Source organism: Diorhabda sublineata, chromosome 1, assembly GCF_026230105.1.
Source record: "Diorhabda sublineata isolate icDioSubl1.1 chromosome 1, icDioSubl1.1, whole genome shotgun sequence".
Taxonomy (NCBI): domain Eukaryota; kingdom Metazoa; phylum Arthropoda; class Insecta; order Coleoptera; family Chrysomelidae; genus Diorhabda; species Diorhabda sublineata.
This window is the reverse complement of record NC_079474.1, coordinates 9,463,943-9,490,962: the sequence shown is the minus strand read 5'-3', so window position 1 is coordinate 9,490,962 and position 27,020 is coordinate 9,463,943. Positions and strand designations below refer to the sequence as shown.

General features: G+C 31.8%; 1 protein-coding gene across 1 annotated transcript in view; it reads right to left on the bottom strand.

Moving 5' to 3' along the window:
- The window catches only part of LOC130453330 (cardioacceleratory peptide receptor-like), a 91,709-nt gene extending 64,921 nt beyond the window's left edge, over window positions 1-26,788 (bottom strand). Inside the window, exon 1 of the mRNA XM_056793005.1 lies at window positions 26,593-26,788. Within this exon, the coding sequence (XP_056648983.1) occupies window positions 26,593-26,673 (81 nt within the window). The 5' untranslated portion in view covers window positions 26,674-26,788. The remainder of the gene's footprint in view (window positions 1-26,592) is intronic.
- Between the last annotated feature and the right edge of the window lie 232 nt (window positions 26,789-27,020).

Sequence of the window (27,020 nt, the reverse complement as noted above, 5' to 3'; positions counted from 1 at the left end):
TATAACAAGGTATTCGATATAACTTTTTTTGTTTCAGACTTCAGTTTAGTGAAATATTTGGATAATGTTTCATGTCCTCTATGACTTAAAACAACATACTAGTTATTTAAATAATTCGATAGTTGTTAAATATTTCTTTTATGGTTGTGTCCCACATGGATTCGATGTTTATTTTTTATGTGTGTGCTCTTGGTTCTCTATTCCTATTTAACATAGTAATGGATAAAATCATAAAACAAGTTCGCAAACTAAGAGGATACAAAATGGGAAATAAAGAGGTCAAAATCCTGTGCTATGCAGACGATGCGGTATTGTTGGCGGAGAACAAAAAAGTTCAATATGAAAATATCAGCGGCAAAGACAAAATCAATGGTTACTTCCAAGACACGGATCAGATGTAAGCTTGTTGGGATAACAAAATAATACACCAGGAAATGAAATTTAAATGTCTGGGAATCGAAATATCTGGACACGGGGACGTGGAGACGGAAGTAAGAAACCAAGCTACAAGAGCCTCAAGAGCAGCAGCATACCTAAATGACACAATCTGGCGAAATAAATACATTCGAACTGAAGCAAAAGCCCGCATATATAAGACTGCAATCAGACCTATATTATCCTATGCAGCAGAGACCCGACCTGAGACCTCTAAAACGAAACGGATATTGGAGATTACAGAAATGAAAATAGTTCAAAGAATAGCGGAAAGAACTCTAATGGATAGAGAAAGAAGTGAAAACATAAGACGAACATGCGGGATAGATAACATCAATGATTGGGTATGACGGAATGACGGAAGAACGAATTGTGAAAATATCAAGGGACAAATCTCCAGCAGGAAAAGAAGCCTTGGAAGACCTAGGAAAAGATGGAGTGACAACCTCCCAGTTGACTGAGCAGAGGCAATGATGTGAAAAAAAAACAGGCAATGATGCCTATACACAGCAGGAAGAAGAAGAAGATAGTTGTTACGAAAATCCTTGTACATATGGAAGGAGAAAATGTTTTGTATTTTCTCATCAATTCACTGATCCTTTTGAGTAATGTTGTTTCTAAAAATCGGCAGTTTTGGTAGTTGTTCTTAATTGTCAAAACTTTGTTAGATTCATAATTCATAGAATGTCCGAGGTTATCCGAGTGGTGAGTGAGCTCTTTTTTGTGAACATTATTTTCAAATGATCGCTCTGCTTAACAGTGATTACAATAATTATATTCAACTACACTACACTTGGTATTTCTGCATTTCATCAGTAAGTATAACAGAGAAGACTTGTGTGTCAGTAGTTTATATATAGTTGATGAAATATCTCAAGCTCTCTTTCTTTAAATGGGACTGAGACTACTGGAATGTTTCATCATCAAATGCTCTACAACTAGGATTTCTCGGTACTTTCATAGGTATTGTCTGTTTTCACAGTGACAGCAACTTTTGTGGATCAAAATGATCAAGGGTAGTTTAGAGTATCATTTACTTCTTTTGACATTGGAGTTTTGAATCTTGAATAACCTAAAAGGAAAGAAGGAAGATATGTTATCTTAAAGTATTTGTGTAATCTCGTATAAGCACTCAACGTTTCGAAAAACTAGGTATCTATTCACCGCAATAAATACCTACAATTAGTGTCATGACATTAGAATTTAAAATGAAATTTATATTTAAATATTCATCAGAATTGAACTAGTTCACTGAATCAGCGAGTTGATTGATTGTTTAATTACTATTTTCAGCTGTTCTCCGACTGCTACTGAAATAAACTACTCGTTTATACATTTCCATTTGAACTGTTACAATTTATTGGCCTTATATCTTACGAATCGCTGTGTAGGGTAACAACAAAACAATGTTCAGCTCTTGAAGTACGTTTTCCTATTCAATTAATACAATTTTATAGATTTCTAGGCGCCCCGACCTCGACCCAATTCAAATCAATAGAAAATTATCAAAAAAATTAAAGTTATTCAATACATTCAATTAATAGATAATGTTAACAATAATTGTTTTGCTTTTCGTTGTACCGGTTGACCCAATGAATAGCTCTGCCAATATATGCTCAGAAATCAACAGCAGATCTTGTAAATGTTGACTTGATGTAGAAAGGTTATGTAATATCTGGTAAAGGTGGAGTCGTTCCTGCACTTTTCAAAACTTCTTGTGTTAGCTGTGTAGAAGAGGTCTCTGTATATTGGCCAGATTCCAGAAACTTTGAAACCTGAAACCGCATTGCTAAGCGTTGCTACTTTTTGGAAGGCCTCATTCACCAATTGAGCTATTACTGTTTGTCCAATCACGCGGCCTGGATGGTAGCTTAGCCATTTATCACATTTGTGAGCGAATTTTGTTTCCAGAGGCCCAAAAGCTTTTCTTTTACTAGCACCCTTTGAAATTAATAATTTTGCGGCTTCCACCTGTTCATCTGTGACGATTCAACTATCCGAAGCTTTCCTCAGATAATTTACAGGCATTTTAAATTCATATTTGTACTCTGAAACAAAACATAGCAACACATGTACAAAGATATATAAGCGGGGTAAAGGTGCGTATGAGCACGCTTTCACGACAAGCTTCTGCACATACTTAACCCAAACCATCGAAACAGAATTGTAAGAATTTCAATGATTATTGCGTCATCATAACAACTTAAACAGTGACAAATAGACTAGACATTATGTCGCACTCGATAGCAAATAGCATATTTTCAAAAAAAGTTTTCATCACTACAAAAGATTACGCGTCAAATGTGACAAAATATCGTAAATATTTTAGCAAAAAACTTCGTTTACCTGTCAGAACAAAACGGCGCGCGAGCAGCCACTACGATACGAACGCTTTGCAGAACGTTCTGCGAGTTACTGGAGAGGGGGGTTGCCGTTCCTAAGCTCTTTACAGTTTTCAAGATATTTTGAATGCGCACACTTAGACGCTGCGCACACTTGACCCACATGACTCTATATTGCCCAAAATGATAAATGCATTAATAAGAATTTAAGTCAACTTAGTGTAATCTATGCTATAATCTTTTAGAAAAAAATTTCTATCACATAAAACAATTAATGTTACCTAACCTATGAAATCAACTTCACTCATAACGACCTGGCCTATAAAATAAAATGTCACTCATAATCGAAACAATAATTAATATGCAGCTGCATCCATAAGTTTATACATCAATGTGATTTTAGGTCTCTTAGCGTGATTCATTTTCGAAAAAAAAAAGGATATAATACGCTAGCGCTTTTGTAAAAGGTTATCTGATTGGTGAGTGTCCTCTTCGACGGACCAATGTCTGCTTCGAATTTGAACAGAGATTTCATGTACTATTCTAGGTATTTTATTGGTTGGTGTTTAACCTTTCATTTTAGTAAAAATAGATTGAATGTTAAGGGTGTGACTGTACTCTATCTTAATATCGTGTTTGAAGATTCCAGGAAATTTGGGAGTAACTGATTTCATATATATAAAAATGTATAAGAAGGTGAGATAGAAATGCGGATTAACATGTAAAGTTGATATCGGTTCGATATCCATGTCAGCGTCTGATGTGTTATGCAGAATTCGTTTCAAAAGATATGAATAATAAGTTTATAAAGTATTTGAAGGCTCTTTTTAAGAATTATTGGATCAGAAACTTTGAGGACTCTTTTTGTTTGATGGAATTTATCTTAGTATTGTGTGGATGATATAAATGATAATTTATATATTTTCTAGAAATCATTGGTTCTTTTTACCAATCAATCAAAATTCTATTATTGTCGTTTCTAATAAATTTAGTGTCAAGAAAAGGTTACAACTTTCCAGTATTCCCCTTTTCTACATTGAAAGATTGATAAAAAATTAAAAATTATTAAAAAAACTAATTTTTAAACAGAAGAGACCTAAAATCAAGAGCATTAATATGTCATCAAGTCTAAGAAATAAGGACACGGACAGGATTTCAGTTGCCAACGAAGAAATAAAAATATTACCGTAGGAATCATCTCGTTCCATTTCACTCAACACTCTTGCGAATTATTTTCATTTATTTTTTCAGGTTCTATTATCATAATTTTTTTTTATTTTGAATCTATTCATTTGTATTATAAATGCAATGCCTGAAACACGTAGCGGAGTCAATACTAATGCCAACGATCCTCCAACCACAGAAAGAGCTCCAGTCGCTCCAGCCAATAAGGCGACAAATGTTGAACCCTAGAGACCTCCAAAGAATGGAACAATTAGCAAAAGAATTGTTTTTAATTTTTGTTTCGAAGTTACAAACTATAGAAGAAAAAATGTATTCAATATTAGTAAACAACAACTTGTAACCAGAGATCAAAAATTAGTCCAAACACGTCCTGTAGAATCCCTAATCCTAAATACCTCATTAACTGGTTTGGATCCAAAAATTGGCTGATGCTTGTAACCCAATTGTCCTTTAAGTTATTTTACGAATAAAAAAAGAACTTCAATTAACTTACTACGAAAGCCACAAACTTTAAGGTAATCGTAATTCAAATAATTTACCTATTCGTAGGTCTAGACAAAATCCACCCAAAGAATGAAATTTTTGTGAAAGAATAGGGTATGCAATAAATTAATATCTAACACGTCAAAGAAAATCTCAAAATTTAGCTCCGGGTTTCTTCAGACCGTACCAAAGCCCGAATTCACAAAATAAATAGTCCAAAATTAGGCCGGACTCACAATTTCAAAATAAGTAGCAAAATGGAAATTATCCTGTATAATTAGACCAAATCAAATTATAGACCTCAGGCCCAACACGAATTGAAATCAACAAAGAACTTCTTATTTTAACAGAAATCAATTTTTTCAAAACTATCATCACCGTTATGACTATTATACTTATAATAGCCAAACTTTCAGTCACAGTATTGATAATTTTGACTCCGATAAACTCCTGAATCCAAATATGATTATTATCTGGATTTTCGACAAGTCCCTTTGGAAACGAAACCCCCAGATTCGCCGACCAATTAAAATCAAATTTGTCGATCCCAGATCTCACTACACAGAATCAAACCATGAATTTAAACTATATAGAATCAGATTGTCTTGAACAAATTGTACAGATGAATTAACCTCTACCGGTTAATTCAAAAAAACTATTTTACATCAAAGATAAAACAAATAGCTTCAAAATCCTGATCGATACAGGTGCTGGATTGTCAATTTTCAAACCTAAAACGAAAATTATAGAAATCGATACCCCGAAAATTTAATTTTTGATAGTATAATAAATCAAAATGTTAGTTAATGAATCTACACTTACTCCATTTAAAGTCAATGATTCGCATGGTTGATTTAAAAATAAACAACTAATAGCTGATTTCAAAATTGTTCAAAGTTACAGATAACGAAACTCAAAATATTTCAATTGAAAATAAATTTCCCCAAATACAATTTCCATTAAACCTAGAACCGAACAAATTTTTAAACTCACATGCGACTTGGTCAATACTGATGCTAGACCGCTTCCGTTAAAATAAATGGAAAAGAAGAATTTTCCGTTTCAGTGCTAAATGTTAACTTGTATTTTAAAAATTATAACATTTCCAGGACTTATTTTTAAAACCTATGAAATAAATACTGTAAATAATATTCAATTATCCACTGAAGAAATGTGTGTCAAAAGAATATTGGAAATAATAAAGTAACAAAGACTCGACCAGGTTAACGATGAAGAACGAGACTTAATCTCCCAACTTTGTTTTGATTTTTCTGACATATTTTGTTTAAAGGAAAACGCACTAACTTTCATTAATGAAATAAAACATATATAAATACCCAAAATTCCACATATGTTAAATAATATCCCTACCATCAAATCCATGAACAATAAATGAAAGATCCGTTACTTCATAATAAAAAGCCATAGTGAACAAACCCAAACAGAAAGTAATCGAAGAATTCAAATAAATTATTTAATTTAGTAAAGTGATAGTGAGAAATGTATTATATTATAAGTAAGTGTAGTGTGAAGTATTTAAATAAATCAACAACCTAAGAGACAGTGTTTATTAATTCAACCCACGAATAGAAATCGTATAAATAGAGTAGAAAAAAATCCATCACATTTGTCATTATTGCAACAAATGGCGAAATTTATCGGTGAAAAATTTAATGAAATATCTTTTGACATAAAAGGCATAAGAGACGTTTAATCAATGCTATTGGTAGCATACTGAAATCAATAATCGCTAATCTTGACGTGTCTGAAGGTTAATACCACACATTGCATCAATATATCAAAAACCGATCAAAATGAAAATTAATTGAAACACCAAATATTGGTCACAGGATTAGTTATGACAAACTTCAATAGCACTTTATAACAGTTAACTGCGATCAAAACATCAACTTTAAATGAAAATTCTATTTTACAGTTATACTCAGGGTGTTCTGCTTTTGTTGGCATTACCAAAATACAGACTACTATCAGAAAAACAAAAGTAATTCTTCACTTACCTCATCCCGTAAGGATTGACTATGACTGTTGTCCAAACTTAGCAAATTAACTAGACGTACTGAAATACAACCACTGGATTTTAATGATATCAACGTAAACGATCTACAAACAACAAAACACAAACTGTATCAGTACAAACAATGGACTGAAAAGGGAGAAATGACTCCGAAGAAAGAACCGACCGTTCCATTTACAGCAATGTCATGGCGCCGGTTTTTTGGGATGTGCCTGGAATAATTTTCATAGACTTGAAAAACTACAACTTATTGCAACGTTTGGGCGAAAAAATCAAGCAAATATGGCCGCATTTGGCTCAGTGTTGTTTCATCAAGACAATGCACCAGCTCACACATCCGTTATTGCAATGGACAAAATTAATGAAATAAAGTTTGAATTGCTACCTCATGCACTTTATTTGCCAGATTTAACCCCTTGGATCACTTTCTGCTCTCTGACTGATCAAAGATTTTACAACAACAAAGAGGTGATGTCGGCAGTTAATGGCCATGAGGAGCTTGACGACTCATGATAAAAAGGGAATCGAATTTATTGAACAACGCTGGGAAAAGTGTATGTAGCTAAAAGGAGATTACGTTGAAAAGTAAATATTTTTTTTTCCGTTTCCGCGTTTTTTTTTTGTTGGAGCAAGTACTTAAGAGACCATCTTCGTAAATGAATTGAAACCAAATATAGTAACAATTGTTGTCTATTGATTAGCTTATTTATTATAACAGCCAATATATCCGGTATTGCACCGCCGTCAATTTCAAAGGTATAATTATATACAAATACGCTTATTTAAGTTTGAAGCTTACAGAAAACTTTAATAAAAAGATTACATGAAGAGAAACGTCTACCTTAAAAACCCTGCTTAATCTGAATTTTAAAGTACAACCTTTATGTACTTTATCTTTCCAGTATTGTTACGAACTCATCCTCATGGAATCCGTCCGGTCTGGTTATAATGAAATTCTGGAATTTGGCGAAGTTGCGGCACGTTTGATATACTTTTTATAAACCGCGGAGCTCGTTTGAGGTTTGTTTTTATATATTCTCTTATTATAGCAAGCAATGTGTTTACATAATTCTTTTAGCTAATCTTTTTAGTTATTTGTTTTTGTTTGTTTATTTTTCTTATCTTTACTTGTCGTTTCGAGGTTAGTTAGTTTGTAATTATTAGTCATAGTGAACGGAACAAAATAAAAAAGTGACCGAAGAATTTGAATAAGTTATATAAGTTAGTTAAGTATTAGTGATAAGTTAATTATTATATGAGTTTGTTGAGTCTAGTGTGAGTGTTTGAATGAAGATAAGTAAGAGACAAACGAACAAAAATAGTGTGAATAATTAAGAAAAACATTACATTGGTGTCAGGTGTGGGGTATTGTAAATAAATAGTGGCATAAATATGATTGAGAGACGGAACCGAGAAAGCCGAAATGGAGAATCGCGAGCTGGAAACGTCCGATAAGAAGAGCGGATTTGTAGAAAGATTCAAAGTGGCACTGGTATGTGACGGATTTGATCCAGAAACTTATATGTTCAAAGAGGAGTCCTCCACCTTAATCTCGCCAATTTCTGAAATGAAGGATGGTATGTCGTATCTGAGGAATGATATTTCTCCGGATATTTTGTCATTGAAAAGTGACAATAGAATTTTATCCCTAAAATCGGATATCGAGAATAAGATGACGACGCTGAATGAGCAGATACAATCGAATATTGACAAAACGATGAATGTGAAGATACAATTTGGTATGGATTACGAAATGACAACGATTAAAAATCAGATGGACGAGAAAATCAAGAAATTGAAAGAAAGATTGCAAATTTGAGAGCAGAAGATATTCTAATAGAAGAAAAGTAGATCGAAATGAAATCCTGCAATCCACAATCACTATTCAAGACCAAAGATAAATCAAGGACTCAACGTTCGATGGTAAGACATCTTGAACTAATTACGTTAAGCAATTTGAGGCATGAGGCACTAATTCTCAAGTAGCCAGTCACAGAATGAAAGAACGATATGACCCAGAAACCACAGAAGTCGGTTTTGAAGAGTGAGATAATGTATGGCTGCACAGCCCGGCGAGGAGAAAGGGATTTTCTCCAAAATTACAAAACTCATGGGAAGGTCCATACTTAATCAAGAAAAGGGTCAATTATATCATCTATAGCATAAGCAAGATTCTCAATGGAAAACCGAAAGTAATCTACCAAAATCGACTAGCGGGACACCACGGCCTACAGGTCGGAGTGGAGAATTTGCGAGAGCAGCCTGAGCCTACCTTCGAAAAATTTATGGGTGCCGGAGATACCGGAAAGCTAGATAAGGTATCATTACAAAACAACAACGCGATTTGTTAGCTCTGCTGGAAAACTATTCGCTAGCCTGCTCGTATCAAGAACGCACGAGGATCAGCAAGTTTGGAGAAGTTTGGTCAATTAGAGAAACTTGAAGAGCAGATTCCAGCTCCCGGCAAGTACGAAATAGAAAGGCAGAATTTAAATAAGTTAGTTAAGTATTAGTGATAAGTTACTTATTATATGACTCAATTACGTGTAGTGTAATATGTTATATTGATAATTGTTATATTTTAAGTTTTAGTCCATGTTATAGAGAATAACTTTTATTTGAAAAGTAATAATGAAAAAAGCTTCCATTGTTTTAACTTTTACACACAAATTGTACATGAATTTTCACTGATTCCAATTACGGATTAGTTTGTTAGGATAAATGTTGGAAAAATCATCTAATTGAAAAAAAAAATATGAACGTTTTCGTAATAACTATAGAAATTGGAAATTCAAAGAATATTGAATAATCACAAAAACGGAACCGAATAACAACCAAGTAATCATGTTTCAATCAGATTTTGAATTAAAATCCGTACAGAAGTTGAAATTGTACCTAAAATATATAAGAAAATTTAAAAGTCAAAATAAACATTCAAATAAGAGACACATTGACGAATAATTTTATACATTAAAAAAATTGCAAAAACTCCAAATGGGAACACGGCTTGAAACGCTACCTCGAATATTTCAATTTTCATGAATTTCATATAAAGCAGAAGCTTTATGTTCAAAAAGAAGATGTACGGTAAGTTAGGCCAGTCATTCAATTCACGAAAAGTTCAACAATTCTCAAATGTTCTAACCTTTCCTGAAGTACAGAATATTGTAATAATAAATATATTGTTTTTATCACATATCAAACTCATAATCAGTATAAAAACAAATTAATAATTTTTTAAATTCGTGATCTTTTTTTCGATTAAGGTGGTATCGGAAAAGTTGAAGACTTCAATTTTTCTGGCAATTTTAGAAAATATCTTTTCTGATGAAACTCTGAATTTATCCACTCTCGAAAAATGCAAGAGTTCTTCAAATCGAGCAAATAACTTAGTGGATTGATTAATTGTACTCAACATTTAACACTTGTTTCATTTGCGATGAACATTTATTTGACGAAGACATTGAAGAAAAAAAAGGCCGCTGCTCTCATTGGTTAAGAACTTTACGGAATATTTTAACGCTTTGGCTTTGTAGATTCAAATAGTTTAGGTCAACCGTTCGATACCTTCCTTGATTTTAGTGACGTCGAATCAGATAGAGAAGATGTTGCAGCAAACAATTATGCAAACTGAAATATTATCCGGTCCATGGAACTAGAAGACAATTATGTTCACGCAGGACTCTCATGCAGAAAAAGAATCATATAATTTTATATGTATATATATATATATATATATATATATATATATATATATATATATATATATATATATATATAAATTTTAGACGAACGAGATTTAGTTACAGATTGTCACATTGAAAGTTTTATCGCTACCTTGTAAGGCTCTAGTAACTATGAAATGAATTTTTAACGAGAACCCAATAATCTATTCCATATATCTGTCCTCTTCTTTGTCAGTGTAAAAATTCCCTTGTTTTCTCTCCTTGACGTAGTTTACAAAACAATTGGCGACATCGGAACATTTTTTCAGGTAGTTCGGTATTTTCCAGTACATCTCAGCGGTGATTTATTAAATAACTGTATTTCATAAATCATGTACTTCAGTCGGTTAGCGCCTAAAATACACACAGGATTAAAATGACCCTTCGGTCTTGGCGCCTAGTTTACATGTTGTAAAAAGTACATTAATCCTTTAGCGCCCAAATTACATCCGCCCCTCAAAAATCCAAGTTGCTATTAATGAATAAAATAAGTTTATGATCTCATGTCAATTGGAATATCAATTGATGGTTTGCCAAGTACATCAAAATTAAAGGTGGAACCCAACTCAAAGGTACAAGCAATTTGATTAATGCAAATTAACCAAATAGATCTATCAGTCGATCAACAGTAAGTAACATTAAAAATTAGAGAAACTGGCAAATATTCAAAATGATGTTGAACATCTTAATGTATCAAAAATATGAAGCTCAAACTCTATTAAGCGTTAAAGATAATCTTCTAAGTACTTCAGGCTGGACACAGACACATCTTAACGATCGTATTATGTAATAAGAAAGACGAATGTATAATGTAAAACAAAATTCACTCACATCAAAAGTCCAACGATGATATTCCATTTATATTACTGCTATCCACTCGTATTTTGTATTCATTTTTGGGTCATGTTACAAACGTATTCTTGATTGTTCAAGAATAAGATTTTGGTGTAGTCAATTTTCATTTACACAATATAAAATTGCCGGTAAGGATTCGGAACGACTTTAAAATTTAATTTGGAATTAATTTGGTGTTGATTCACTTTTGTTTCAAACATTTGATAGATATATACTCATTCTTATTCACATGAAAATGCTTGATATTATTTTTGAAGAGAGTCCATGATATGGATAAGTTTTTCTGAATTTTTCTATTATAGATTTCATTTTCTGGAAAGACTTTAGCAAGTGATAATATCCTCTCATTTGAGGAGCTTTTGAGATTTGAGAAGTCTATAAAATCTTTATGAGAGTGTGGAAAATAACGGCAGGCTGCAAATTTAAACACTTACATGAATTCCAATTGCCAAAATGCATCCAGCCAGTGTTTTCGATCTTCCGGATCTCGTATAAGGTTGAAGAGGTGTAAATGCATCTGAATAGGTATTTTCATAAATTTTATTCAAACTTGAACAGTTTTGTAATCAACTATTTCAAAATCACATCAAAAATTATCAAGAACTCAAAATTTCATAAACCATCTTGTTCCACCAGCGTAATAATTGCATCAATTAATCAAAATTTAACAAATTTAACTCATAATTTTTCAACGTAGTACATTTGAAACATGTGACCATATTGGTTATGTTGATTTAGGCAACTCTTTTGTCCAAGAAAAAATTTTGCTAAAACGCCCAAACATCGTATCGACGGAGATTTTTATGAAAGTCCAATATCAATATCTGACGCAAAGTTGCTGGAGTCCTTTCAGGCTTTCAACCTCTTGGATGATTATCAATATTGTGGCAATCAGTCCAACGAGTGAAGAAAATATAGCTAAACTATTATATTATTAAAATATTTCATATCCGGATATAGAACAATTACTATCGTCCCCACAAACTATTAACAACCATTATTACATGATCGTTGCATAATATGTTAATAATATCACTGCAAGTTTGTGGAACGTATGGAATTTTTTCTCAAGCATATAGATACAACTTGATTGCAATTGGCTCCAAAATAAGGTTTTCCGTTGATTTAATGTATAATTTTGACTGAAATTATAATTTTTGTAGTAACTGGCTCAGACTCACTTAAACAGAATTGCCGTCGAAGACAAATTGAAGTTAAAATGAAACCTCAAATATTTTAGAAAATCCAGAATCTCTAATAATGCTATGTGACTAGTTTGTTTTCTTATAGTTTTCAAACAAAATTATATGAGTAAACCTTTTTGGACATATTTAGATCTGGTTTAGGACACTTTTGGAACATAATACCCTCAACTAATGTTAGTCATACACTAGACACTAAATATAGCTATGGCGATCAGAAAAAGATCTGTTATACAAAAACAAAGAGATATAACAAAAATTGTTTCCATTTGGTGTTGGGTTTGAAACTTTCGATCTACTTTCTGTTCATACCCCCTGAGTGTATGAAAGCTGAACCTTTAATATATTGTGGTTATGACAAATTCAAAGCTATGATAATACTATACAGATCCATTAACATATACACATACCACATTAATATACTCTATTTTTTTTAAATTAAACACGTTATAATCAATCAAGTTATAAACAGTGTTTATGACGATAGTAAATTATCTACGGCAATTCATTACAAAATTGAAATTTGACCTGAGTTTCGTGAAAAGTCCATTTAACCTTTCCGAGTCATTTACTGCAGGATTATTGATATATTACTCGAAGAAGCAAGTAAAGTAATAGAAATTGGAATCAGATTTTATTTATAATAATTTTTTTTAATAAAACACACAGAAATTGTCTATTTGTTCGAATATAAAACATTTATTCATTTTGTTGGAATTAATTTAGATAATTCTGTTTTTATTTCTGAAAATAAATGTATGTTGTTGTGATATTAGGCCGTCAACTTTCAGATGCCTAAAATAATCAAAAATAAATAACTACGATGCTACATTTGGCAAGTATTTTCATAAAATTCGTCTCTAATGAGGTTCTTTATTCATTATTATGAAAATATGCATGAACCAGATGACAGATCTTTACTTCAAGCAAAAAAGAAATACTAAAAACTGGAATCAGAATCATCTTTCAAAAATTCTTCTATAATTTTACTTTAATTTAGTCAGATTGCTTATCCTCCTTAATATAACTGCTATAATAATATATAGTTATTTAATATAAGTTTCAGTAAAAAGTAAAATCAATTACTTTTAGAATACAGTTGGTATATTGTTCATTTTGTAGAATATAGATTGCTTAAAATTACATTAAAATTACAGTTTTTTAAATAGGTAAAAAATATTTTCAATGTTCTTTGACCTTTTGATATATTTATGCTTCTGAATGGAATGTTATTGATTTTAGGTCTCTTTTGATTTTAAAATAGTTTCTAGAGAAACTTATTTAAATAAAATAAATCAAAAGACTTTGTGATGGCAATGTCAGATTTGACATATTCACATCAACTTAAGTATCAACCCTCGTGAACAATTATAAGGAGTTTTCTTTTACCTTGCGAAGAGCGAAGTTCTCCCGAGAACTAGGATAGTATTATTTTGGTTACATTATAGTAGTATTAATGAATTTACTTCGACGTAATGAGAAGAATTAATTGCTTTCTATGACACGAAGCATTTCCAGTTACAAATGTCAACTCATGTCTTAGTTTCCCATATTTTATGAAATTGAAAATTTGTTTGGAACACTACATTACTACAAACAGGACATTTTTTGGATTTAAACACTCATTCTTATTTGAACTGTTAAAATATGATTCAGATTGGCCCAAAAAAAACATAACAGAACATAAAAAAACTATTTCGTCCTGGTAGTGAAAATTTCCCTACTGGCATACTTAAAATTGGCACTCGAATTTTTGAAATTTCTCATCATCGCGCCGGGAATGTCATCTATTTTTTGACAAATGTTTTATTTCAATTTGAGAATGGTCCGGTTTATTCACATAAGCTCGAATTCTGAGGAAATAATGAAAAGAACTCAGCTAGCCTGGGCTGCAGGGAGACCATGGAATATCTCCTCTGGACGACATAAATTTGTTTGGGAACATATTTTTAATTACGGGTAATCCTCGTCGGATTTAACAGATGTTGCACCATATTAATGCACCTATGGTCTATTACTGTTGTTCTCATAATGATGCAACTGAGATTAAGAAATATCTCCCAGTATTTTCACACATTTTGAAGCAGTTACTGAATAGCCGTGTTTTTTTGAAAAAGTACGTTATCAAAGTAAGTAATCAAAATTTAACCAAAGGGAATTTTTCAACGTAGTACATTTGAAAAATGTGACCATATTGGCTATGTTGATTTAGGCAACTCTTTGGGTTTTGTCCGAGAAAAAATTTTGCTAAAACGCCCAAACATCGTATCGATGAAGATTTTTATGAAAGTCCAATATCAATATCTGACGCAAAGCTGCTGGAGTCCTTTCAGGCTTTCAACCTCTTGGATGATTATCAATAATAAAAAATATTGTTTTTGAAGAATAGTTACACACAAAATACGCTGGTTTTCTGTGAAGAAATCCAGTTAGGAAGCGTGAGAGAGTAACCATGACCCTTTTCTGCGAGGAGTTCGTACGCTAGTCCAGTTATTATAGGGCAAAGATTTATACCCCTGTATTCTATTACCACCTTTAATAATAGTGTGGTCTCCGTTAACAGCCAAAGTGGAATTATTAGACTAGACAAATTTTATATACAGTATCGTTCTAAGAAAAAAAAAAACAAAACGTGCTATGCAATAAAGAAGAGGGAAAAATCATGAAATTAATTTCATACTCGAAACATCTCCATCACAGACAATATATTGCGGTGAGGTGAGGGAATCGAAGTAGTCACGACTATAAACTTCCTTACTCAGTCCACTTATAATAATATCTCTAATATAAATGTTTTTGTTGATTTTTTGAGACATATGGTGAGAAACCGTCTAGTTGCAGAGATATTGTTTTTTCGGAATAACTCGACATGTCGCCACCACTGTATTAGTAAAACGCTCAGGGAAATCAATCGCGAAAGACGAATCATTCTCCTCCACCACAATGCGATCTCTTAGACATCAGTCCAAACAAAAACGTTTTTTAACAGTCAAAACAGCCGTATAGTTCTTGTTTGGCACCCAATGATTTCTTCTTATTTTCGTAGATTAAAAATAAATTTCAAGATCAACGTTTTTCTACACCTGAAGAAGCGTTTGATGCGTTCCAATTACATGTTTTGGAGGTAACTCATTCAGAATGCAAAAATGCTTCGACAATTGGTTCAAACGTATGAAAAAGTGTATTGATATTAATGAAGTATATTTGGAAACCATAGAGCCATATCCAATTGTAAATATATAGCAACCCTCGTATTACCCATTAATTGCAAAATTTGGATAAAATCAAAGGGAACCATCATTTGCAATATTTGCAAAAAGAAGTCCTATCAATATGTTTCCAAACGCCAACAACATCTTCAAGAGCAGCAAGACCGAATTATAGACGAAATTAATGAAAGTACTTTGGAAATTGTTAGGTGAAATGCGAGAATAATGTATTCGTCGATCCACTCATTTCCAAGACACCGGTAGAAGGTCCTTTGAGCATATAATTTAGTTGAAAATTATTACGTATTAATTAATCTGATATTGAGTTAGTTCATTGTGTGATTATTTTCTGAAAGACTACCTTCTCATTTTCCTTGTATAAACATTAGTTAGGTGAGTGTGACAATGCTAAATCCATTATTGAAAACCCTTCCAGTTGAGGTCAGACTAGACAATTTCTTGAATAGAAAACAACGATTACGTTATCGTTTGAACAATGCTAACGTAATCAACTACAAAAATTTGTCGTTTCAAATTAAAAAACACCTATTTTAGAATTCTTATTTATCAAAAATTAATTGTGTGGAAAAAGAAGAATTTGTCGCCAAACATAATACTAAAATGTTGGCTACACTACACTACACTACACACTCTGGTATTTTATGTCATACCAGTATATTATTGTGTTTATATGCACTCGGTCTCGATTTCATATGGTCTCAATAACAATAAATTGCATGTTAATTCTTTAAATGTATATTTAGTTCTTATTATTAACACGCTACATACACGTAGAATGTACAATGTACAATATATGATTCAATTTGGACATGAAATTTGTCCGATATACTTTTCATCTTAATCATTACAATTGATTTCATTTTTACCATTCTATTCCAAATTTGGTATTTTATCCTTAGGATTACCCAACAATTATTTTAATGTATAGTTGGATTTATAAATTAATTTAAAACCTACTCTGTTGAAAATTCCTTCCAATCCCTTTGTATAAACAGGATTGAAAGGTGCAGGGCAAAAAAGAAAAAAAATTGCTCTAATATATAATTTCCAGTTGAAAGAGCACCTAGTTCATTTAAAAAATTAACGGACTGAAAAATGGAGTATTACCGATCAGGCTCCCAGTTATAATCATGAAATAAATATAAATATATTCATGGATGTATTTGAAACCATTGGAATTGTTTAATGTGGTAGCAGTTTAAATAGGAACAAAGGGCCATTTCTTACACAGCCCACTCTATAGTTAAGTAGTTGAGAAATAAATGTGAAGATTCCCGCCAGATGGTTTTTCCGCTGGAATTATTTGTTCGCGGGAGAAGGTTTATTGGTTGTGAAATTTAGAATGAAACAGGTAATTCAAGTCTTAGTTTACCTTTATTCTCTAAAGACTGAGAACTTGGTTATCGAACGCGCATCAGACAGAGTAACTGGGAGTGTTGGTGTAGTGGTAGTGTGAACAGTGTGTTCAGTATTTCATTCAGAGTTGACTTAATTGTCAAATTGGAATTCAAATATGCTATTAAACTGTAACTGATGTTTCTATGTCTACAAGGAAAAAATCTAGAAACAGTTACCATTTGCTCCCTTGAGTACGTTTAAATTCAGATTACTCATCCTGTAAAATACAATATAGATTATATAAAAATTAATTGAATCAAAAAATATTGAAAAATATTCTATTAATTTTTTCATCGAATCATATAGTGTCAACAAAATAAGAAAGTATGCGAACTTCAAATCAAATAGGCTAATTGAAAGTTATGAAAATTTTATTAGAAATACAATCTAAATAGACACAAAAATCAACAGACCACCTTATCTAAATTCAGTAGTACAAAAAGGGTTAAAAATAGGATATATGAATGTGAGTGAATGGAATTGAATTATTATTCCAGGACATTCTTTAACCTATAATATAATATCTAGAAATATTCGAAAATTATTTAAGTTAAATAACTTTTCCGAATTCATTTTTGAGGACCTATGGATAGCACACGATGGACCGCATCAATGACCTCCTCGTTCACCGGATATCACCCCATTATATTTTTTTATTTGGAGTCGTATAAAAGATATCGTGTATGCTTTGCCGCTAACTATAAAGGAAGAATGTCAGAAAAGAGTTCGAACACTTTCACCGCAAGAGATTCGAAACGCCACTCCAGTATTCCAGTACATTCTTTGATATATAATTGATATTAAAAATCCAAGTTCCACGAATTAAGAATAAGCGAAAGCAATATTAGTATCATTAATAGTTTTCTTCAAAACCTCTGAAAAGAGTTATCATTCGCTCTAATATTCAAATACCTTTTTTTATTATGTATAATAGTTCCTGCTAGAAAATAAAATAATTATGAATAAATATAATAAATACAGTAATAATCGTCCCAACTAAGTTACATCACTATTTATATAAAATGAATAAAGAACCTTAAATCAAAATTGTTTTGAATTTCTTAAAGTCTTCGGATTTCATTCCAGACATAAATATCATTTAGATTTTTTTTAATACGCATCGATTTTAAAACTAGTATAAAGTGATTTAGTAGCTTCGAAATATGATATTATTATGAAACTTTCTGTTGAAATTGAATTTATAAATAGGAAAATATTCAAAGCGTTCTGTTTGCAATAACGATGTTGACAGCTAGAAAATGGGGAATATTTTAGAATAGGTCGATATATAAAAAGCTTCCAAAGTAATTCCACCTACATTCTCACAAACATATTAAATCCATTTTCATATATACTTCTAACAAAATATCGTCGTGGGAATATCTACAATATATTATGTGGTCGAAAACGTGCTTGGTAATATTGGAGTGCCATTCTACAAAAAAGCTTTTTGTTATGAAAATTATCAATGGAATTGGACAACTGGATTCTTCGACCGTCTAAGTTGATGAGAGTAAAAACAAAATTGTATAGCTTACCTGAAATAAATGTGAAAACATAAAAAGCAAGGTTGTCAGATAAATTATTTTCTAATACAAAGAGACTATGAGGGTTTATAATTAAATTTTGAGATAGACATATGAAAAATGGGCTCATTGTTTTCTAAAATTCTTCATTAAGATCAATACAATCTTGCATGCGTTTAAACGTCGTGGTGGAGAATCATTCGTCTTCTGCGATTGATTAGCCTGATTTTTTCGAACACAATGCTGCAAAAAAATGCACCTGTACCATTCAGAATTGACCGTTCTTTAATGGAACATTGGCGACATCGACGTGTCCAGTTATTCCGAAAAACCAGACGATCATTTTCCTCGAAGTGTTATGTGCACGAACAACTTTTGTTGGATTTGGAGGATCATATTGAAAGACCTATAGAGTCTATTGTTGATAAGTTTCGGGTTCATAAGCATTGATCCATGATTCGTCCGAATGGGTATAAAATATTTTGCATGAAAGGTTACAAATGGATAAGCTATCTGTAAGGTGGGTGCCGCGATCAAAAACTCGCTCACATTGGAACGAACTTTTCTAACGTAGTTTAAGTGAAATCTTACGTTGATATTTCACAGTAGTTGAAATTTGAGTATAGCATTATACACCAGAAATAAAAATACAGTCGAAACAATGGACTTAGCCCGAGGAAACCGAAAGCCTTTTTTATCCTATAAGATCATGGTCACGGTGTTTACTTACACGTTTTGATATAGTATTTAGAAAATAACTACATTTGTAGAAGAAGAGTTTGGTTCTATCATGACAATGCGATTTCTGTATCATCCCCTTCTCTTACTGAAAAACTACGAACCGATTTATTGACTCAATCATCCAATGGTAAAGACAAACGCGTATTTTGCGTAATGTTATTATAGGAAAACGTTGAACAATTGAAGATTTGGAACCGGAGTATATAATCGAATGATGGTATCGGAATGATGAGTATACTTCAGTTTTAAATTTTAGACCTCATTAGCTTGAGTTAGAACTGAATTAAACTTTTAAAAAATCTACTCAAGGTCCACTGTATGGTCAATAATTTTTTATAATCTTATTCTGATTGGAAGAACCTTGGTTGGCAAGACAGAAAACCACCCTATCGACCTATCGAAAAATGTCTATAGCTCTTTGGCACACATTATGTATTCTTATAAATAATATGAACGAGAATGTATTGAAAAGACGCATACTACTATTTTTCTGTGAGTTACTACACACACACTGTATATATAAATATGAACAATAATGCATTAATAATACGCATACTACTATTTTCTTTAAGACATTCCACATACATCACTTTCCATTTTATAAAGAAATAATAAACAGCTTACACAGCCAGTTGGAATTACTTGAGACGACTGAAAAACTTTTGGAAAGAAATTCCACTAAAACTTGTCAAAGTTCTTCTTCTAACACCATTGCCACTTCTTCTAGCACAGAAGTTCATCGAGAAAAATATAAATTTGTCAAAATTCTATAAAGCAGTAAATCATTTCCTTCTTTTATTTTCAGTGATTAATAAATTCTGTATTAATTAAACATTAGAAGTGAGATATCTTTATTGGCGATTAACAATCTCGAACATAAAATTATGTCTATTGTTAAGCGCAATTACTAAGACATTCATTAAATACGTGTAATTGATTCCATATGTTAAAAATAATTACCAAGTATGATGAAAAAATATCTATATCCATTACCCATCATAATCGCGCAAATTAGGACAACCTATTTCCAAACAGTTTTTAACCATTCCACAAACTTGACATCACACAATCATGAATAGATAGTTGTATAGATAGTAATAGATAATAATAGATAGATAGTTGAATAGATATAAACAATATGTCTCAAAAATAATTACACTATTTGACAATGATTGATAAAAAACATTTGTTATTATCTATTATTTATCCAGTTAAGTTGAAGTTTTTGGTGATATTCATACTGACCACAATGTTTACACTATCACTACACCAATACTCACAATTACACTGTCCGACACAAGTTTCGATAACCAAGTTATTGAAATTGAATAATTAAAAACCATAGCCCAAGTCAATTTCTTCAACATTGTTGAAATCTTTTCTTCCCCGAAAAGCATAAGGGTTTGAGTTTTGCTGTTTCTGGTTATAACGATCTTAGTGAATTGATTGGATATATTGAAAGTTCTATTCAGTATCCTCCTGATGACACTAGGAATTTTGTCCGGGAGGCGTGCAGAAGTCAGATCTCGAAAAACATGTCTATTTAGGATGAAAATACATGAGTCAGCAAAAATAATTTTGGATATTGTCAGGAGTTTGTAAGAAATATGGTTTTCACTTGACAGCTGATAAAGGGAACAAGGTTATTATAATGGACAAAAAGGACTATTTCAAATGAAATGATTACAAGTAAAAAAAAACACTTAAAAATAGTCACTTGCCACCGGAACACTCAGATATAAGTTATCCGATTGTAACTCAACATTGTCAAAGCACTATTGCCTTCCTAAAATTCACAAACGTACAAAGGCAATGAGACCTACTGCTTCAACAATTTGTACATATAGCTTTAATATTTTTTTCAGATGGTTATCGAGGGAGTTTGAAACCGTACGCATCAAACCGGAGAGTTGGTCATTGAAGAATTCGTTAGAATTTATCAAAAAAGTGACAAGTACAGAGAGGTACCTTGAGGAATGGCTGATATCTAATATTTTGGGAGTGGACATAATAAAAGTATATTTACAAAACGAACATGTATGGAGTGAAACTATTTTCAGTACAACAACGAATTCTACAAACTTAGAAAAACTCCGTTACGTGCAGATATAACCTGGCTGATTCTTCCCATTGTATACAATATAAGATGGCAGTCTCCATTTTTTGGTACATCAATTGACTTTCCACTCAACATCGAGACATACAATAAGGAAAGAACATTTATTGAAAAGAGAATTGAAAATACTTTAATTAATTGTCATAGGTTTAAGAAATCTCTATGTGAAACCACCTTAGATGAGATCAAACTAATTATCCAATAATTTCTTTTAAAAAAATGTCTCAAGTACAACCTATTTTTCTTTCAAAATGGTATTTTAAAAAAGTTTCCATGTTTAAAGATATATTTCAATTTTCTAAGTAAGCTTGTAAAAACTAAAAAACCACAAATAAAAATAAAGATACCAATAAGATAAAATTCCAATATAGAGAAGAAAACCACAATGAATAAGAAAATTATAGGTAATAGTAATAGGTAATATAAACGACTTGTGGACTAAGACCATAGCAAAAATTAAACCAGTATGCAGCATTCCCGGAATTAAATATTATTATTAGAATAGAAGTTGTTTACAAAGTAGAATGCACTTACCAGTAAATTTGCCCTTATATTATTGCGGAATGCGGAAAAAGATGTTTTGATTTCAATGGGCAAGTGATTGTGCATTTTTTGCATTGTAAAATATTGAGCCCTCAACTAATTCGCTGCGCGTTTCTAAGGGTATAGCTGTGCAACAATCTTTCTGAAATTGGAGAAGCGTGCTTACGAATTCGGCAAACGAATTCAAAGATGAATAAAAAAGGAAACTCAGAATTTTTTACCATTTAAAGAAGTTTCTGCAGTGAGCCTGCTGCTTAGTGCGAGTAAATATCTAACAGCTCTTATTTGTAGTTTGAAGATTCACTTCAATTGATTCACATCACACGTATCTCAGAAGTGAAGGGAATATCGGAGATACGACACAATAAGGGCATAATAGTGTTGAGGAGGTGGAGTTCTTTGGAAACTGATCTCAGCTCAAAATAGGAGATATTTTTTAGATACGGCAAAACTACGGGCATAAAGAAGAAACTGTGCAAGTTAGCATTAGCATCAGGAAGATATGAAAACGAATCATGAGAAGGAGTTATAGAATTTAATAAATTTTTGGCTACATTCACAAAGTAATTATTGAGGTTATCAGGTGAAGAGGACATTATGCTCGATAAAGAAGCCTCATTTCTTAGATCATTCACAATGGACCATGTTTCTTTGGAAATATTACGAGAATCAGCTAGTTTCCTTATTAGATATATATCTTTGGCAGCTCTTATTGCCTCATGATATATTTTCCTGTATAGTTTTACGTAATTTTTGAAGAAGACACTATCCAAGAATTTGCTTAGGTGAGATAAAGATAACATGTTCTTTGCAGATATACGTAAGCCTTTAGTGGATCAGGGTTAATATTACTTCTTTTTAATACGTCTAAAGGGAAAATAATTGTATGCCAGACTAGTTAGTGTTTTTATGAATCTAGAAAGTTCGTAGTCCGCATCACCAGAGAGCATTATCAAGTTAGTTGTTTGACAACGGAGCTTAAAATTTTGAAAACTTTTTTCGAAAAAATACGGCATAATTTGCGACAAGAATTTTTAGTATTGGATTTTTGTTAACACTGTGTGATGATCGGAGAGACCTGAATTAAAGACAGTACAGTCGCTGGATTCTGGATCATACGATGACACGACATAGTCTATAGTACTAGAACTGGTCATAGTTATTCAGCTTGGTTATTCAGGTTTGACCATATCAAACGAATAAAAAGTTGACTGAAGATTTTATTGATCAGCACATACACTGGAATAATCAATATTGAGATCACCACATACAATTGTATTTTCGTTTTTTTTTTTGTATGGATGGTCTGCGTTGTTATTGTCTTTTTCTTAGTCTTGGCAGCAGACTTTTCCAGCATAAGTGTCATTTGTTTAATACTTCGTCTAAGATCAGATATTTCTTTTGATAACACTTCTATTGGTGAGTCGTGAACCTGACTTGAGCAGATCCAAAGCAATGTCTTGTTTCATCTTCCTTACTAATTGGAATAGAGATTGTTGTTTCAGACTTTCTGTTATGGAGACTGCGTATATCTTCAATTTTTTTGGTATGAAATCTTCTATTTCGAGTCATGGTCACTTAGAATGTCATATACTTCCTAGGTAGTTGAAAAGATGTTCTTTTTTAAGCAGGAAACTAGAGCTTAGAGTTGGAGAATCACGAACGGTGCAAAAAAATCTAATATTATGGTACTCTTGATTATAGAGCCACTTTGTTATGGTCTTGTCCAGTCCAGTACAACTCATGCAAAAATTTCTGCGACACTCCTCACTACAGCGGAGAATATATTTCTCCTTTTTTAAGACGGTCTTCTGACAAGAATCACACTTAAATATTGAAATAAAACTCAAACGATTATAGAAACTACAAGAATACAGTGGCTCGGATATATAGAGCGAATGAGTAAAGAAAGAGCAACAAAAAAGATGAGATCTGGAAAATTATAGGTAATAGTAATAGGTAATATAAACGACTTGTGGACTAAGGTAAAGTTTTAAGGACATCCTGTATATTTGTTTACCATCGAATTTAGCGTAAAATTCTGCATCTAGCCTGTCTTTTCTTTTCCCATAAATTGTTACTTTGCCAAGCTGGAGCGAAATATATGACGAAAATTGGTGTACTATAAATGCTACCTAGTAAACGTTTTAGTGAGAAGTTACTAAACTTGTTTGGTAAGTTCGAAGGTAAAGGATGGCTGAAATATCTGAACAGAGTATTATCACAAGTTGATTCTGAAGGAGTCTTTGCTATAATATATAGTTATAAATTTTTGCAAAAATTTCTATTAACCAGTGTAAAAGGTTCAAATGGAGGTTTCATTGACACTACAATTGGTCTAGCTTATAATGTAGATTCATGAGTTTCTGGTAAACAATAAAGTTTAGCGCATATACCGTTAGAGTTTCTCAATTTCTCTTGAGATTCTATAATTTGTTTTCTGTTAAAAACATTTTTTTATTAATTTGTTATAATTTTCAATTGTTTGGATGGTTGGATCATTGGTAAGTTCATCAAATAATGCATTGTTATCAATTAGTTCTTCGGATAATTCTAAATATTGCTGTCTTTCCTTCATAATTATGACAAATCACTCATTTCACACTGAAATTGATTCAATCAAAGGGATGGAATACAGAGTCCCTCATATATCTATTATACCTATTTATACACCTTTACCATATATGAATCAGTTACTCCAAAGCTTTCCGGAATATATAAACAACATGATATATAGGTAAGTAGCTTACAGATAGAATCTCACTATTCAATCTGCTCCACTGAAATCAAAGATAGAACACCAACCAATAATTATTTCACTGATATAATTCATCATCCGTGCTAAATTGTGTCAAAAAAATTAATTAATCTTAGAGGACACTTATTGACAGCATATAATACCTCGACAGATGCTTTCTTTCCAAATACGTTTTTTTAAAAGGTCATAATACATATACAGGATGATTGATTAGTATGATAAAGTTGAGTGCCTAATTTTCTCTTTGAGATATCAATTTGAAAATTTGAGGAATTATAGCCGTTATTAGTCTTCAAATTTTAAAATTATTTTTAGGGTGTTACAGAATTACAGATTATATTCATTGAATCTTATACAGGGTGAATCCAAATATTGATCAGCTCTAGAAATAATTTAAAATTTCTGCGCAGAACAATGATTATGTGAAGTTAATCAACAGAGAGACTTTTACTATTTGTAGATGAAGCAACATTAAATAAAAATGGTTGTGTGGTTAACAGGCAAAAGTTTCACTATTATTCATCACCTTATTCATATCACCATTTGTTTTTAGGTACGCCTGTGCCTAATTGAACTAGTTTTTAGATTTAGATTGATCGATTCAGTATAGTGGCCACCAAGATCACTATATGCCATGATGGGGAGAATACGGAATATTTCTATAAAGATTCTTCGTAATGCGAGTAACTCTTTTAATTATAGCTTTCAAGAATTCAGAGATGTCTTTGGAGGTCATTTCAACCACCCATTTTTCTGTCGCAGCAGTGAATGTGTTAATGTCAACAGTGTTATTGATGTTTATTTTCTATATTGATTATTTTTTCATTTCAGCAGAATCAACTAAAAAAAGGGAAATTCGTTACATAGAGTATACAGATTGATACCACGCAATCGGATCACTTCTTACTAATGAACGAATAATCATCCTATCCTTACACTTCTCTTGACAATGGTTCCAAATTGGGAGCCGAAACGTCCAGAATTTTTGAAATTCCAACGCGGTTCAACCCGACTTATTACAAAAACCCCTGCTTTTCGAACCAACATTTATTGTTTAAAATAATCTGTGTATTCTTAAGAATACTGATATCAATTACTTTAGCGTGATCTATGTAACTTCTCTAAATTTTGACGTCATCAGTAACCAACTAATCTCACCTAACCTATAAAATTCAACGTCACTTTTAACGGATATCCTAAAATTTACCGTATTTTCATTGCAAAAAACCATTGAACAGCAACTAGGTTAGGCAACCTCAATATTTATATGAAATGTCATTCTTCATCTTCAATTTCTTATTTCCTAGACCTTTTGATATATTAATGCATCTAAATGTTCTTCATTTTAGATCTCTTCTGTTTTAAAATTAGTTTTTTTTTGATAGTTTTTAAAAGAAAGATAAATTTTGACGTTTCGACTTTTCTTTAAGTCAATATAAATAAGCAAATTGTCAGTGTCAATATTATATTTTGATAAAGACTTAAAGAAAAGTCGAAACTTAGTTTAAAGTTTATTATATCTCATTTGATTTGGAAAATTTGTTTTATAAAATTGATGTAAACGAATTGGACACATTGAACTTTTCGTAGAAATTGATGTTTCTTTTAATTCCTTCTCAAGTATCAAGCCGAAAAAAAATTTTTTAGATTCATTCCCATCAATCAAGTGTTACTAGCGCCCTCTATTAGAAATGCTAAACTAGAGTTCAAATTGGCACACCTCATGCCAAAAATTGTGAAACTGCTAGTTAACAAACAAATATACTCAAAATTCTCACAAAGTTATAGGAAACTCTAAATTCTAATATTGTCGAACTTACAATGTACAGATATTGAACAATCAAATCACGCTATAAAGTTTTTGTCCACAAAAGTATTTCCATTGAATGCTGTTTATAGTGTTCAATACTAATAAAACAAGTGTTATTTTTTGTCGTCGTGTAAATTTGAAAAACAGTAGGAGGTATCGATGCAAAGAACATTTTCCAAATAATTGAATATTTCAAACGAATATTTACCTCATAAAAATAAAACTGATCAATTCTCGTTTCATTAGAAACCATAGTATCATTTTTTAGTTCATTTTTCACAGATTCCATTTTTCGAATAGCGCCAAAAAATTTTAACGGTACGTTTATTTTTAAACAAGTGATACCCTATATTACCGTTCCGCGTTCGGTGGTTTATGGACACGAAGTAAGGAGAGCGACTGTCGGCAAGTTGCTAATTTTTAAAGTTATATATCAGCGGAAAGAGCTTTGACACATGCGCTTTTTCCGCATTTTTTAATTTATAACAAAAATTTGAGACTATTACGAATTCCCCTTAGACAAACGTGTGAAACCTTACAAGAATAATAATGAAAATAATTATGTGGCTATTTTGTGTTACTGATTCCAGTTTTATATACGATTGCGATCGATGAAGAGGAAGTTCAAACTGTTAG